This window comes from Megalops cyprinoides, chromosome 19 (assembly GCF_013368585.1).
Source record: "Megalops cyprinoides isolate fMegCyp1 chromosome 19, fMegCyp1.pri, whole genome shotgun sequence".
Lineage (NCBI taxonomy): Eukaryota > Metazoa > Chordata > Actinopteri > Elopiformes > Megalopidae > Megalops > Megalops cyprinoides.
In genome coordinates, this window is record NC_050601.1 from 18734166 (window position 1) to 18750817 (window position 16652).

General features: G+C 44.3%; 1 protein-coding gene across 1 annotated transcript; it reads left to right on the forward strand.

The window, feature by feature from the left end:
• Positions 1–1895: 1895 nt before the first annotated feature.
• LOC118793947 (homeobox protein MOX-1-like) lies at positions 1896–9638 on the forward strand. Its single transcript, XM_036552043.1, has 3 exons — positions 1896–2670; positions 7568–7740; positions 9249–9638. The coding sequence occupies exons 1-3, from the start codon at positions 2208–2210 to the stop codon at positions 9369–9371; spliced, it is 759 nt and encodes a 252-aa protein (XP_036407936.1). The 5' UTR covers positions 1896–2207; the 3' UTR covers positions 9372–9638.
• The last annotated feature ends 7014 nt before the right edge of the window (positions 9639–16652 follow it).

Here is a 16652-nt window from a genome sequence, read left to right on the forward strand (position 1 = left end):
GGAGTTCAGCGCAGAGCGCGCATAAAAGGGGGCTGCCTCATGGCTCAGCTATTCGCCCCATCACTGGAAACAATCTCTGTCTGACCACAGACACTTTCACCCTCGCTGACGCAACGCCGCTGACCGCTGCCCAGGCTAGAGGGGGGGAGCAGCCGTCAGCCGTCTGAGGGGGAGGGGGCGCGCACCGAGGGCTAACACCCCGGGCGCGCTTTGATCCCCCCGCCGTGGGACGCCGAACAGCTCGCTTTGTCGTTAAAAGACACCACACAGGCCATGGCGGTCTCACCTCTGACACATCTGGTGCACCATTTGGTGAAGCTGAGGTTGGAGGAAGCGCAAAGGGCTGGCCTGTAACTTTTTATTTCACTCTGCTCATTGACCTCTGCACAAATGGTTTGTATCTTCTGTGTATTTCTGGTCTCTGTCTGCTTAAGAGAGAGAGTAAAATACACACTTTAATCAATGAGGTAAAGAACTGTAAAGAAAATGAATGAAGCAGGAAAAGTCAAAATGTTGCATGTGTTGCTTACCCTTGAAATATACTGTAATTTTTCGTGACATAGAAGCAGCATTTTGGCACTCAGACAAAGGTGCTCACAGGGGGTGATGTTTCCTCTCACTGGTCTAAATGATCTCATCAAGTCAATTATGTGCTCTAAGGCACGCAAGCAAGCAAAACAAGCATACATTTTCTGTGCCTCTATTAATATCTGGATCCAGCGTGTTGTGCACTGTACTGTCTTCATGAGAGATAGGCAGAACACTGTATAGGTCAGGCTAAATCACACTGTGGTCCTGCGTGCTCCAAGAAAGCAAATATCACACCATGAACAAAACTACTTTTAATGGCAGATGCGTGAATGGGAGTTTCACAGACCCTCCCCCCCCCCCCACCATAGAACTAAGGGATCAAACCGGGCCCTGCGCTCTGCAGCAAGAGCGAGAAATGATTCACTGTCTTCGGACGCAAATGACATCACTCTCTGAGCGTCAGCATGCAGCCGTCGTAAAAAAAGTGCACAGGGGACAGCAATAATAATAAAACACTGTGCAATTACGTGACAGTACATTTAAATGAACACAGAAGTCTCTTTAAAAGACCTAACAGAACAATACTGAAATTCTGGGTTAACAATCCATTGATGATATAGCACATTAATATCAACTGGACAGAGAGGATGTCATTGAAACTCCCCAAGTTTAAAAGGATATTTATAAGACGTATCAGACAATCCCTGTTAGTTAACATGCGCGTTTCTGTATTGTTCTCAAAATATGTTTCCTCTGGCATTTTGATTCTGCAGACTGTATCTGCATGTCATAAATGATAAAGCACTAAGAGCTGGCAAAGGAAGGGCTGTTTGATGAGCAGGAGACTGTGAAAGGAATCTTGGGAATTATATTCTAACACAATGGCACATGAGGACACTTTTCCAGCCTGTGAGAAACTAGCACGGTCTAAGGAAATGAATCACAGTAGAAGTGTGGGGGCACTAAAAAGGGGGAAGCACAGCTTTTTTTTTGTAAGGATGGGCTGGTGCTGTTGTTCGGATGTAGTTAACTGGAGGTTGGACTGCACCCCCCTCCCAAGAAATAAAAAATACAATGAGAAGAGTTCAGAGCCCCCTTCCCCAATGCTGGTGTTCATTTTACATTTTACACAGTGTTCCTTTAAAAAAGCCAGTGCCTGGAAATCCCATTATGTTGGCGTATAAAATTTCCCCCTGTGATTAATAGGTGATGAGGCTGGGGTTGGTTGGAGGGGGGACGGCGCTGTGGGCTGCAGGACTCCACCCCCGCCGGCTCGCGTTACACTCCATAAACTCTCCCCTCTTTCTCCACCTGAGTGTTTAAAAAGAGAGGAGGGATCGCTGGTCAGGAATGCCTCAGAGGCGTGAAGGCAGGCCCTGGAGCTGGGAGAGGACGCAGCGCTGCACAGCCGGTCATATCGCTCGCCCGGGCCCACCGGCTGCATGACTCACAGAGCAGGGAAAGCACTCAGGCGGCCTCTCACAACTACGTCTCCTTGGCCACCCACAGGAGGATTTTAAAACCGCTTTGACAGGGTATTCAGATAGGGGGACGCGGCTTAGAATCTATGCACTTTTAGAAGAACCAGTGGATGCTGACCCCTCATCTTTTGGGTCACGACACGCTAGGCCGACCTGCCCCACTGCTCTCAAGAGACCCGCCGCCTGCGCGTCGCCATGGAGCAGCCCGCCAGCAGCTGCATGAGGAGCGCCCACGCGGGCGGCCCCATCTGGGGGTGCGCGCGGAACCCGCACTCGGGGGTCCCAGGCGCAGGCCTGCCCCCCTACCAGCAGATGCCCTTCTCCCTGCACCAGAAACCAGAATTCCTGGCCTACACGGACTTCCCCGGCTCCTGCCTGGCGTCGGGGGCGTACCCCCGCGAGGAGCGGCTCTACGCTGAGCAGCACGGCGGGTACCAGCGGACGGACTGGCAGTTCCCCGGCGGAGAGCCCCAGAGCCGCGGGCAGGAGCCCTGCACGGGCGCAGCGGTGGGCGGTGCAGGGGGGGAGATCGACAGCATCGGGGGCGACAGGTTGCCCGGGGCTGTGGCCAGGTGTCTGGAGGGAGAGTACTCTACCCACAGCTCAATACCCACAGAAACTGAGAAAAAGGCATCAAAGCGGAAGAGAGAACTCGCAGGTGGGTTGGAGTGGTTTGTTATGGGTTCTGAGGGAGTGCTGGTGCCAACCATCAATCGGCTCAAATGGGCAACGCTAGCTTGTACATTACACACTACACCTGTTAAAGCGTAATATCTGAAGAAACCTCACAACACTAAACTGCTTGGTGCCAGTATATCACTCTTGTTTATAGCTTATTTGTGACTATTTTTATATCATTACTGCATAAATGACTACAATATGGACCATTCTAAACACTGTTGCTTACAGTATACTTTTACTGCATAGACAGATACATGTACAGACATGGTGTTTCACAGGGCAGAGGAGACATTCAAACCCAAGGTTGCTTTGTGCTGTTATTAGGAATATAGTATTTTATAATTATGTATGACCTTTGCATCTATTCAGTTGAGTTTCAGAGTTTCACAGGGATAATGTAATGATCTTCAACTTAAACTATATATACATATATATATATATATATATATATATAACCAATGTTCCAATATGAATGCTTTCAAAACAGTTCCTTCCCTATATTGTTTTCAGGTTCCTTTTGGGGGGTGGGGGGGGGGGGGTGGTTCATTGGTTCTGGCCTTCAGTGACAGCCAGGGCTGTTTATTAACCTCCTCTACACTGTGAGATCAACTCATAATGTAATAATTACAGCCATAATGTAGTCATGGACTGGACCACTGGAGCAGCGCTCCACAAACTAGGAGAATCAGACCACAGGAAGGCAGAGTCAGTACAGACAGTAACTTTGGACAGACTGGTCTACTGTCAAACAGGCCTGCACTGTGGGGAGTGTTCAGACATTAGTAGTCTTTGATTTATCTTAAGCAACTGTGTGAGTGCTATGTTGAATCTTAAATATACGAATATAACTTAATATTATGAGCTGATGGACGTTATCAACGCAACAGTTAACGTTAACTTCCGAGATTGATTTTTGCCAATTAAAGACTGCACTTTACGCTGTTCAACAGGAACAGATGTTAAGGTGATCCCACGGGCAAAATGGATTTTGTATAATAGTTGAGGTGGTTTTGAGATCCAGATCCAGATTTTCATGATTCTTTGGTTTAAAATTTACACTACCAGGTGATCGTACACATTTCTGTCTCTGTGTTTTTGAATAAGAATCTAACTGCAGCATTTGTAGGCAAAACAGTACGTCTGTCCTAAAATCATCCTATCATCTTTGCTGTGATGACCGAATATAGTTGCAAGGTCTTATCAATAACTTCTTGACACACAATAACATCAACATTATACTCTATTATAAAAACACCTGACTAAAATTGTACACTATGTGGACAATTGTTCTTTGTCAGAGCACAAAAATACAGCGCCGATATCACCATACTACTGTCATTTAGCCAAATCACCATGAACATATCATCACATTCTCACTCAGAGTGGAAGTATCAGATGTGACACCTTCCCACTGGTAAACCTTTCCTGGGTAGAACCTGCAGTGCACTGATAATAAACAATAGTTTCATTTCAACAGTCATAGTTCATTAACACTGTAGTGGAAAAGGCAGTAACAGTGGTGTTACATTTTTCCAGACTTGGAGCATTCGAAATTGGCTATCAGGATCAAAAACTATTGTTTATAGTAAGGATTGTTCAGAGCCTTTAAACTGGCAGTAGTTGGATATTTTAGAAGTGAGCATGTCTGTAACTGTGACATTATAACCATTACAAAATATTTTTGTCACAGCAAAACAAAACTTGGAACCAAGCACTACAAAATGGACATATTAATGTGCATACTGTGGAGAAAGGAACATTACAATGAAGATTTGGACACAAGAGTCTTCTGGAAGAAATCTAACCCTCATTTTTGTTGTGTCCCCACAACTAAAGAGTTGGCATACACAAACTCCATGGTGTAAAATTTCCAATTAATCATCCCATTTTGTTTTGTGGCCCACACAGTTGAGCAATTTAATTAGGAGGGATTGGGGTAAACTTAGGCCATTGAACTCTCTGGCAAACAAGGAAACCCTGAATCAAGAGAATTCAGAAAAACTGAATCACTACAATCAGTAGACAACTGGTAAATTGAATCAGTAAAAGCCAGAGCTCTTTAATCGCCATCCACACATACTGGTACTATCCTTTTTTAATATTAAAAATGGGGAGACAGTACATGCACCTCATTCATTTGTTGCAAATGCATGTTTTCCATTTAAGACCATATGCTGCGGCACGACATCCTCAAAACAGTTGCACAATTAATGCATCATTAAATACTTCATTAAATATCATAAAATATAATACCTCTATACCCTAATACATTATTACCCTATTAAACCTAACATTAATTTATCTATATGAAAGGTGGACACTAAAATCAGTTGCACAAAGGCTAATATTACCTTACGCCAAAAGTAGGCAAGAGGTTTTTGACGACTGAAAAGATTACTGTACGACAACCGTGTTTTCTGGCTCTCTTTCGGCTGCCTTCAAGCATTACGGAAGACGCTTGCCAGGCCATGTCTGGTAAATTAACTTGCTAGCGATCCCCTTTTAGGAGACTTTTCTCTATTGTTAGGGAAGACGCGTAACGCAACTTTCTCATTGCACGCATTGCATTACAATCCGGTGTTCATGTGCAATACAATCGTCTAGCCAAATATTGCGCAGATTGAAAGAAATTCAATTCTGCCTAAACTTTATAGAGGTAGGATAACGAGCTCCAATTTACATGCATATTTCCTAGGAAAGTACTGTATATTCTACCTTAAGATGGTTCAAATGCTGGTGATACGTGAAGATCAGGAAGGTTGACCTGGCAATAAAATGCAGCTGCGCACGTGCAGAAGTGAAGCTTATATTCGCTCAGTAATATGAATACGCAATGTTAAAAGGGCGCTTAAATCATTATTTACAGATATGACACTGATTCGAACGTCATCTAGTGTGACCCATTTGTGTCATTCAGCTGAACCGTTTGTCCCTGATGCATTTTATAGCTTTTTTATAGCTGTGAAAATAGATGTGTTCTTAAACGTACGCAGTAAAATACAAACAACGGGTTTTTATAAAGACTTGACACAGGATACTTTTGACATATTTAAAATAATAATTACTAAAAGAGAATTAGTGAAGAAAAGGATTTGAAAAATAGCAAAATTTGCAATTAGCATGTCAATATTATAGAAGAAATAAGATTATAATATGTTTACAACATAAGTGTAATACCTTTGAAAATGGTGGCAGGGTGTATATACTTCCCAATAATAATGCACCCCAGATATTTTTCATCTCACATTGTAACACAGTGTGACTCTTTATTTTAATATTTTTCACCAGGAGCAAACATACAGCACACATCTGTACTTTTTTGTCTCCTTTATAAAGCAACTACCTCTTTACGACTGGCCCAACAGCAGGGCCACGTTAGTGTTGACAAAGAAGAATTACTTCACCACATTTTCTCAACTTCTGCCAAATGCTGTCTGCCTCAAGGATCCCCCCCATCCCTCCCCTCCCTGTGTGCGCAGTGGCAGCTCCCTAAAATTTAACAGGGCTTCAGCTGGGATATTTATTGGGACCCGCTTTGTGAGACAGACCTGTGTGTACAACTAAAGAGAGCCTACTTTGGATGGCGCCCCTCATCCCCCCCAAAAAAACGCACCCTCATCTCCATTTACAGTCCAGACGGGTACATTGTGAAAGCGGTCGGGTTGAGTTCATGCGGTTTTGAATAGGGGAAAAAGAGAAATAATAATAACAATAACACACTCTCGACACGAGACCAAAGCCGCAGGCTGCTTTCCTGAAGTCTGATGTCGAAACCGTTTTTTTTTTTTTGTCAGCAGTTACCACACAGTCTGGGTTGCCCGATTCACATCTGGCCTTACCATTACGAACCGTCTTGCTGCCAGGCCTCAAAATTCGGAAAGCATCGCATGAAGACGATCTTAATGTAACAAATTACCACCATTTCATAGGGATTACGTCGCGTCCTTTTTTTAGAAAAATGAGGCAGTATTACACTTTAAATTCATTGCAGTCCCTCGTTATGAAAACATTATTCACTTTGGAAATCGTTATCGTTTTCTTTTTACTGAATACACTATTAATGTCAGTGTTATTTTAAATAACAGTGTTCACATAGAACATGTGTGAGCTTGTTCTGCCTTTTTTAACACTGGCTTTAACTTGACACGAGAACAGCTACGATTATGCAATGGCGCATTTTCGAAATGAAGAAGTCTGACTGCCTCTTCTTTCATTCTTTTGCCATAATTCGAAGGGAACTTGTGGAAGTATGTACACAATAGTTGATTGTAACACTGTACTTAACCACAATGATGGTGATGGTATCAGGGCAGTCCACACAAAGCCATTCTCTACACCACAGACAAACACTATTCATCATCACCATAAGTTTACATAGATGACATTCAGAATGACAAATCTGTACATAGCTACAGTTAAACCAATTTCCTTCTTGGTCTTTTTGGATTTTTCTTAAAGTTTTAAAATGTGCCAATACATTCTTTAACACCTCTGTCCGCACTCAAGAGTACCATCTGTGGTGGAACTAAGAGCTGTGTACATGCTGCTAGGTGTGCTTTATGTAGCCTGTGTGTGTCCCAGTAAAATTTTACCTTTAGCAGTTGAATCAAGCTGGTGGTACCTAATTCAGGACAAGACCAGATGTAGACAAAAATAAATTGATCTAAAAACAAAATTCAAGTTAAACACAAAAAATCATCAGCGCTGAATCAGGTCTTGCAATGTATTCAAGACTATTGTAAGATTTAAATCTATTATGCCATGATCTGTCAATATTGACAAAAAAACTGTACAGTGTGTTCATATGAAGGGACAAGGCCCACAGTCATTAAGGGTTCCATCTCAGTTCTCGGTTCTTTCTCTTGGCCTTTCAGAAAGCCAGGACTCCGGCTTCAAGGCAGACTCTGGCTGCAAGGCGCGGAAGGAGCGCACGGCCTTCACTAAGGAGCAGCTCCGGGAGCTGGAGGCGGAGTTCTCCCACCACAACTACCTAACCCGGCTGCGCCGCTACGAGATCGCCGTCAACCTGGACCTCACCGAGCGGCAGGTTGTATTCTCCTCCGGGAACGGTCTTCAGCACGCACTCCCTGTTTTATGCGCTGCATGTCCAAGGTTTCATGTCTTTAGAGAAAGCTCCATCTGCTTTTGATCTGCCAAGCAAGAGACCGTTAGGCTGGGCTTTTGCTGGAGAAAGGTAGCTTGCTCAAAAAAACAACAGTGGTGCGTCATATATGTATGAGATTTGAATCCACAATCTCTGAGATCCAGAGACTAGTGACTTAACTCTACTCCACACTTGTCCATGTCTGTGAGATCACTGCACCAGCTCAGGAGAGCATTTCACCTCACAGATTCATCAGCCAGTGCTTTTACACAACAGTGTTTTTTCTTAAATATCACTCATACTGAGTGTTTGAAGTCCACACATAAATATGGCATCTCATTTGTTGCTTTTCCTGCTGCTGTTATACTGTGAATCTGCTCCATGTGTCAATCTGTATCTGACCGCTGGACATGTTGAGACATGTCTACAGAGATTCTGCAGCAGTGTAGAATAATTTACTGGAAAACAGTGCCTCTCATGGCAAAAGCAACTGAGCTATCCGCAGTCTCCACAAATTTCCCAACCGTGGAGGTGTCTCTGCTTGACATTGTACATTAAGAGGAGCAACAAAGACCACAGAAATTCTCCCCTCCCTCCCTTCCTCCCCTCCATTCCCCTCAGCAAGGCCGCAGGTCTCTGAATGACCGCACATGGCCTCGGTCGAGCTCAGATTCATTTCCCAGGCCCGCGTTCTGAACGCGAGCCAGGCGCCGGCCCCATCCTGGGCTCCCCCCTCGGTCTCTGCTCTATGTTTTTCCGACACGACTCCCCTGCTCTGGCAGGCGATGGCCCTGCTCTCACACAGATGATGGGCAGAAGCTTTGGACAAGGAGAGGCACCTAAAATAGTGTGGGAACCAAAAGTTTGAGCTCCCGTGTTGTTGGAGTGTGTAGAGAAAAGGATGCGCAGAGGTCTTGTCTGGTCTCCCCAGAGCCCAAGTCACGCAGGATGGAGGCAGGAAATGATGTCAGGATGGGCTCAGAGCACTGGCCCTATAGAAAATCACCACCCTAATTATTCTCTCAAGTTAGGCCTTGTAGACTTGTTATCTGCTGGCGTGTCAGTTGTAACAGTATTACCCAATCATATCCATTACAAAAGCAGCTGTTCCATGTGTAATTAATATTTTATGGGGCTGGAAACTTTCAAGTGAACTGAAAATGAATTCAGGATACAAGACCAAAAGTGTTACATTATGTCCAAGATTGCAGCTTGTGTAGTGTTGTGCCTTGCTGTGATTATATACTCTACATAATTAATGGCTTATCAGTACCATATAAATTTAGGTTATAAACTGTATTATGATAAATTAATGAAGGTTATAAAGCCCAGGAAGTAAATTTTTACAATGAGGAAGGCAGTTGCTCTGAGTTTAATTTTTCCATTTGATTAAGAGTGACGCAGTGCCTTTGGTGGTGTTGAATGACCTCCTGCTTCCATGTCCTGTGCAGGTGAAGGTGTGGTTCCAGAACCGAAGGATGAAGTGGAAGAGAGTGAAAGGAGGACAGCCCGCCTCCCCCCACGACCTGGAGGCCGACGAGGTAGACTCCGCGGCCTCGCCCAGCTCAGAGTGAATGAGCAGACCGTCCATGCCGGCTGGACGCCTGCAGGTGCTCCACCCCAACACAAGAGCACACAACTGGACTTGTGCACATCCGAGCGGGGCTCAGGGCACAGAGACTTCTGCATCCAGCTGTGCCGGTTTAACACTTCTCCAGCATGCTTTTCCAACATGGAATAAGGACATAGGCTTGGGTGCTTGGAAGAGCTGGCAGAATACTTCAGATTCACTTCAAAGTGAGACAGACTTCCTGTGACACCTTCAGGGACATCCCAGAACTTATGCCGACAGACTACAGCTTCCCTACAGCTTTCCCTCCCTGGAAATGTTGCGCAAATGTTGCTTGAGGATTCTGTTTGAACAAAGTCCCAGTGCGTTTTCCTCGGGACGTTTTACTGGAGACATGAGCTGTGTCAGCCTGTGAAACCTTACCGTCCATGACCTGGAAAACAGCGCTTTGGTGAAAACTAAAAAAAAAAATCACTCAAAAAAAAAAAGCCACAAATGACTGACTTTCTTTTCAGTTCAAATGTGTCACACTGTTTGATTGTTTCTATAGCTTTGTTGTTGTTTTACTTTTCCTCGTCAAGCTATTTTTTTCTAATTTTTCTCAGTTGATATATTGTTACAGGTAATATACATGGAGTATTAAAAATGGCAGTTGAAATCTTGAATAAATATTCTTAGGCAAATGGAAAATTCTTTCCATTTTTGGAACATTTCTTGAATATTTCTTTCAGTTGATAAGGTATGTAAATATTATGAATTACAGTGTACTGGCCAGCATTGAGCGACTGCGTATACAATTTATATAGTTATTTATGTAGTTGTTGGTCAAACTAACTCAACTGGTCAACTGTATTCTTAGAGCATATGGCTTCTGTTTTTATTTAATGGTGTCCAGGTCTTCCATATTACCTGTAGACGTGTTATGGGTGAGATTGGAGGTTGTCATCTTGTATCCAGCACGTGGACATTTTGAATGCTTCCTCTGTAGTCTTAAAGGAGGATCATTTTTACAGCAGCACTCCATGAAAACCCATCATGAAGGGCACTATTTAAAATAAACATGGGTTGAGCTATGAATTATTCTGCTATGTATTTAAATCAAAACATGACAAACATGACAGATGATTGTTGTACGACATACACACATGGGAATAAGATGGACAAACAGGTGTAACTTCTACATGACTGAAAAACAGCATCTGCTGGTAACCAATATGCATGGTGTTTCCATCATTTAGTACAACCTTCACTGTGGATTGAAAATGTGTCATATGAAATTGTATAGCATGTAACAGGGGAAGCATCATAGCTCAGAAGAATAGATGGGTTTCAGAGTGGATGGTCTGGGACAACCCACACCGTTGCTGGTGGCAAACCAATTACACGTGACGGAAAGGAGACATAATAGGTAAATCGGCCTTCTCCAGCACAGGATGTTGTTGTAGCAGGTAGCCAGTCATCAAATTTCCTGCTTCCCAAAGAAAACACTGGTAAAGCTTGGCGCTCGGGGAGAAAGACAATGGCTGGCCTATGTGCTACTGGGCCTGCTGGACGACGGCTCCCCCCACCACCTTGTTTTTCTGTCAAGGTTATGAAGTCACCAGCCGTGCATGTTCTCCACACACAAACACACACATGCATACAAACACACACACACACACACACACACACACACATTGTGTGTTGCATTCCCCCTTCTCTGTTAGCACTGACTTGTGATCTAAATCTGTCCTGCTGTTGGTCGATCATTCCATGCTGAAACTCTGTAATTGGTTGTAGTAGTAATAGTACCAGTGCTAGTGATATTACCTGTTATAGCGTCATTATTATTGCTACAGTACATAGGAAAAAGTCTTGTTCGATTAAATGTGTAAATTTGAGATCACTGAAAATATAGCATGAACAAAGTTGAATATACAATTTACTGTATTTACGTTTCTATTGATGAGTGAGTAATAGCTGAAGCTTAACCATTCTTTCAGAGTTTGTCATGCTAATTATGTATTCAGTGACTCTGAGACTTTTCAAAAACCTTCCCAGCTGTGTTTTAAAGGAAAGCTGCAGCCCGGTTTTGATGCGGCAGCTTGCCTTTCCTCCTCTGGATCTCTCACGCACATCTGACAGCACCCTCAGGCCACATGTGAAGCCACGCTTAGAGCCCCGTAGCCCAACAGCAGCTCAGCTTTCACTCACGGCGAATGTGTTTTCCTTTCCCTTTCCATCAGTCCTGCGGTGGTTGGGACAGGGTGCCCGAGAGGGGTAGCTGACATTTCGGCACGGCCCCTTTAACCCTCCCCTTTCCCTTCTCATGCATTCGCGGGAGCAAAGCTTGAGACACGGAGTGGCATGGACGCATATCCGTTTTCAGCCGTAACAAATGAAAATCTGATGTGTGAAAATTTGGACATGGGGTAGAGAATAAACCTGCCAGGGGGGGAGGCATTACCCTGTGAAAACTGACTGTCATGGGAATGGTAATCAGCATAACAGTACTCTTTTCGTTGTAATTTGAGTCCTTTCTGTATATAATTTTTAGAACACATAAGAGGAGAAACATGAACAAACTTGCTTGCTTACTTTGTGTAAGTCCTACAGAGAAACCACACAAGGTAGAGCAGCATAATGCTGCCTGGTGCAAGCAGGTACACAGCAAGGCCTTAGAGCCCCCAAGAATTCCTAAAGGTCAGGGGGAGTAGCTGGGTGGACGAAAGAGCAACAGAGAGGGAAAAGTTAGATGAGGGGAGGCATGGATGAACCCAAAGTAATAACAGTATGGAAATATGAGGAAACATTCCTCTCATGAACACATGCACCAGTGGTGCTATCTCCAGAACAGGGATCCCAAACTAGCATTCATTCCACTGCTTGGTCCAGACCTGTTAGCTCCAAAGCTATCATGAAGCACCTTTTGCCAAAACCTGAGCGAGCAGGAATATACAGCGCTCCACTCCATAGCACAAGCACCAGGACCGTGATACCATGAGTGATAGGTCAGGCTGCAGCTTTGAGGCAAACAGCAATCAGAGCTAACCAGTCCTACATATGCTAGGTCAGGACCTTTCTGTGAAGGAGAAAATAAGAAATCATGCCTTGGATTGAATTTCACAAACTGTGAAAATGGAAAATGATCACTGCTTTCTTCTTAGCAGGCCTTGCCCATGTGCCTGTAATGTGTGTTCCGCAGCCTAGTGGTTTATGACCAATGCACACTAGCTTATCAGTGATGTTTCCCTCTTAGATAAGAACATGATGTACATATACCTATAATGCTATTCATTAGGGTTGTTTCAAACAGGCTGATGCTTGTCCTTTTGGCTGTAAAATTATTACTTACACTCAGATCTGCAGAAATGTCTTATTCAACCAGATCTGAGTAAATAAATCAGCTTCTTAAATGTAAGAAACTATCATCTTACATTTGAGAAAGTGAAATTGATGAAAAAAAGACATGAATCACTTCTGCATCAGTAGTTTTTTCTGGGAGTGTGACGGTGAAAGTTCCCAATTCAGTTCCACCAGAAAAGCCTGGGTTCAGCCAGGCCTGGGATATGAGAACCAAACCACATTCCTGGGTGACACCGCTGGGAAATGCCAGGGGTGCAGAGGCGGCCCCTCCTACCCCCTGCCGATCCTGAGCGCTCCTTCAACCCTGCATGTCCAGTTCACGGAGTGCGCTGACCATGTGTTCTCACAGCAGACGCAAAATGACGCACGGTAAACGACTCACATGGCAACCCCTCAGCAGGATTCTCCAAAACAAACATGGTGTGATTAGAATTAGAATTGGCTCAGCAACTGGTCGCTAACCTTGCCGAGGTAAACCAAGTGAGATTCCAAGGCTAAAGTATAAGAGTTGAAGTAGAATTAGAGCAAATAATTAATTCAAAACAGAAAGCAGAGTGCAATTCTGCAGACAGACAAAAAGGTAACCAACCAAGGTAATTTGCTGTGACCTCAGTGTTACTGCACATTCAAAACCAGCATTTTCATTAAATAATTCTGTTTTTGTAGTAGTAGTACATAAAATCACCATAGTAGCCATAATTTTAATATGGTTATTTCTAACAATATTAAAAAGGAGGACATTTCTTGTTTAAAGCAGAGTGATGTACAAAGTCAAATACTGGCATGTACTTTTTGATTCTGTGGGATGGGATTTGAATTTTCAAACCCTATGAAATTGGGAAACGTTTCGGAGGCCTGAGCGAGGACTTTTATTTTGAAGCTTCCCAGCTGAGGCGGAACCCGGGAGGGGAAGGTGGGCTTGATAAATGGCCTGGGGTGCAGAGGTCACAGCTGAGAAGCGGCCATTGAAATTACAGCGTGTCCTTCAGGACGGTCTCTGCTGGGAGACCCATCTGCATGGGGCCACACTGTATGTTATTGTTTACTGAGGCAACATTTCACTGCTGACTTCAAAGGCCCCTGACCTTTGAACCTGGGCGTTAAGGTAAGATGGTGTTGGGAAATGTGGGTGAGAAACAACCCTGCATTTCAGGACATTCCTACATACTTAAAACATCCGCAAGTCTAGAAGTTTCCAGTATGTAAAATAAGCAAGGAGATCATAAAAGAAAGTGCCGTCTTGTAAAGTTGCAGTACACTATTTTAAATGGCATAACATTTGAAGATTAAAAAGATAAAATTTGTGGAACACATCTCTTTTTCATTCATACAAAAAACTTTGCTGTGACTTGACTTACTATGAGTATTGCACAACATTGTCCATATGTCCAGGTACATTTTTCGTATGTGCCTTTTACCCTTGTTGAGAAGGGAAGCATTTTGACCAGGAATTTTTCAAAGCATTCATAAATATTGTTTGGCTTTGACTGCATCTTTCATGTCCCAAGTAGTCTGTCTGTCTCCTTTCCGTGTGTGGAGTTTATGTAGGAGGGGGATTAAAGGCGAATCGCTTGGAGAGGACAGGACTCCTGGGCATCTCTCTGGGATTCTGGGAGACTGGAAAGCTCCTTTAAATCAGACAAGGTATAAACAGCCAACCTTCAGCGAGTCAACGACAGCCAGCTCCCTTCTGGAGTGCTTAACAAGCCGGGAGCGTCGATTTCTCGCCATCAGTCGTTGTCGCCCACGTCTTTCAACCCGAGCCTCTCCAACCCAAACATCCATACTTCATCCTGCTCAGAACTGGACTGCGTTTCATCAAGGAAATGGGCCAGGGAAAAGCTGAACATTTCAGACCCCTCCTCCTGTGACGGGCTGAGGAGAAACCTGGGCCACCTGCGCTGCTGTTGCTCCATTAATTTCCTCAGTGCACCTTTACATAACGAGACTCACTCTAACATGAGAACTCAACTGTTAGAGACACAATGAGAGAGAGAGGGAGAAACTGCAATGTCTTCTTCATGTCTTTCAAGACCAGGAACTAGGTGAAAGAGGATAGATAGAAGCGTGCTTTGTTTCTGAATGTGTGTGTGTGTGTGTGTGTGTGTGTACATGCGTGCGTGCGTGTGTGTGTGTGTACATGCGTGCGTGCGTAGGTGCGTGCGTGTGTGTGTGTGTGTGTGTACGTGTGTGTGTGTGTCTGTGTGTGTGTGTGTACATGCGTGCATGCGTGCGTGGGTGCGTGCGTGGGTGCATGCGTGCGTGTGTGTGTGTGCGTGTGTGTGTATAGGGGGATGGGTAAGCTAAGAAGACAAGCAGGCCTGCAGGAGATGCCTGCACGCAGAGAGCAGTCTGTTCACCTCTCCTCTCCTCCTCCCATGAAAAGTGGCTCTGCGGGGAACGATAAATCACCCACTTCCCCCCTCTTCCAATCAGCCTGGATGGGGGCACAGTCATGGAGCACAAAATCAAATCACCCGGCCTTCCTGCAAGCGGTTCCTTTGACGGTTTATTTAGCTGAATGCATGGCGGTACCGCGGGACTGCAGCCCCAGTGGACAATATCTTCCTTTCTTGCTGGCTGTATCTGGGCCATTCTCCACATCTCCTGCTCAGAGAGGGGAAATTAGTCAGTGTTTTCCATATAGCGCCACTCTCGACCTGCTCTGGCAGGGCACTGTGGGTCACCCGTAAGGAACGTTTGTTTGTTCTTGGTCCCTCAAACCGACACATGAGGGAGATCCAACTGCAAATCAGCATCAGATCAGTGACTCAGTCCTGCCTGGGATGGGTATTGTTTTAATGATTCAGCCACTTTTGTGTTGTATGTAATTGCTGGTTGGAAAGTTTGTTCTAATGGCAAACTGGTGTCAAGTACCTGGTCTACTGTGAGTAAGCACATGTTAGGCTACACTCCAAGGGGGTGAGCTGATTCATGCCACAGCTATCACGAGACATCCAGCTTTAGCCTCTAACCAGTTGGTTTTCCAGAGGCACAACTTTTCCAGTTACAGAAGTTGTATTTAAGAGGGTCTTCCACTGTCTAATGCTGTAAACCTCATTCAGAAGTTACATTTGTTTTTTTTCTTTTTTAATGTTGATGTGGCACAGTTGTACCATACATTCAGTGCATGCCCCTGCTAAAACAAGTCATATTTTCTTATACAATATACTATACATAAATATGCTGGCCATATTCAGTGCCAGTGTCATGACTGTCATTATGATGTGGGAAATTAAATGAAAATTGTTCAGTAACAAACAAGTGACATATGCTTGAAAAGCAGGATGGTAAAGAGAAATAAAAAAAAATCTAGTCACACGTTTATAACTGATGCTTAAAAGGATACTCAGAAATATGTTGTGCAAGTGTGCTGTTCCAAATAACAAAATACCCCATATTTTATTTATTTCCTGAAACATAGTTATATGTACAGATCAAATTATAATTTGAACATATATTACTGATAAATATGCTCTTTAAATATTCTTTTAACAGCTACAGTGCACTAAGGGTTACATTGGTGTGTTTCTGATGAACAATATAGGTATAAATCACATCACAGCCGAGGAGCAATAATCCAGCATTTTCTGTGTTGAAATGTCTCGAGTCATTTATTTATGAATGTTTATTTTTTGCAGGGGACTTGGCACAAACTGTAAGCGGCAATTATAAGTAAGAATGCGCCGTGTCCTTCACCGTCGGTAGACTGAGCAGACGCAAGCCTAGGGATCTATCTGTTCCCTCCCTCTCTCCTCATTCCTCCAGGCCTAACGGTGGAGGCGGATTGATGTTGGCAGGGACACCTTGCCGGGGCCGGGCGCTCGAGCGCCGGAGGGGCCATCCGTCAGCGCCTCCCGCTGACCCCGGAGAGTCCCTCCCTGTCGTAAAGGTGTCACGGCCCGGCAGACGGAACCTTCCGCCCCGCACAGGAACCCCT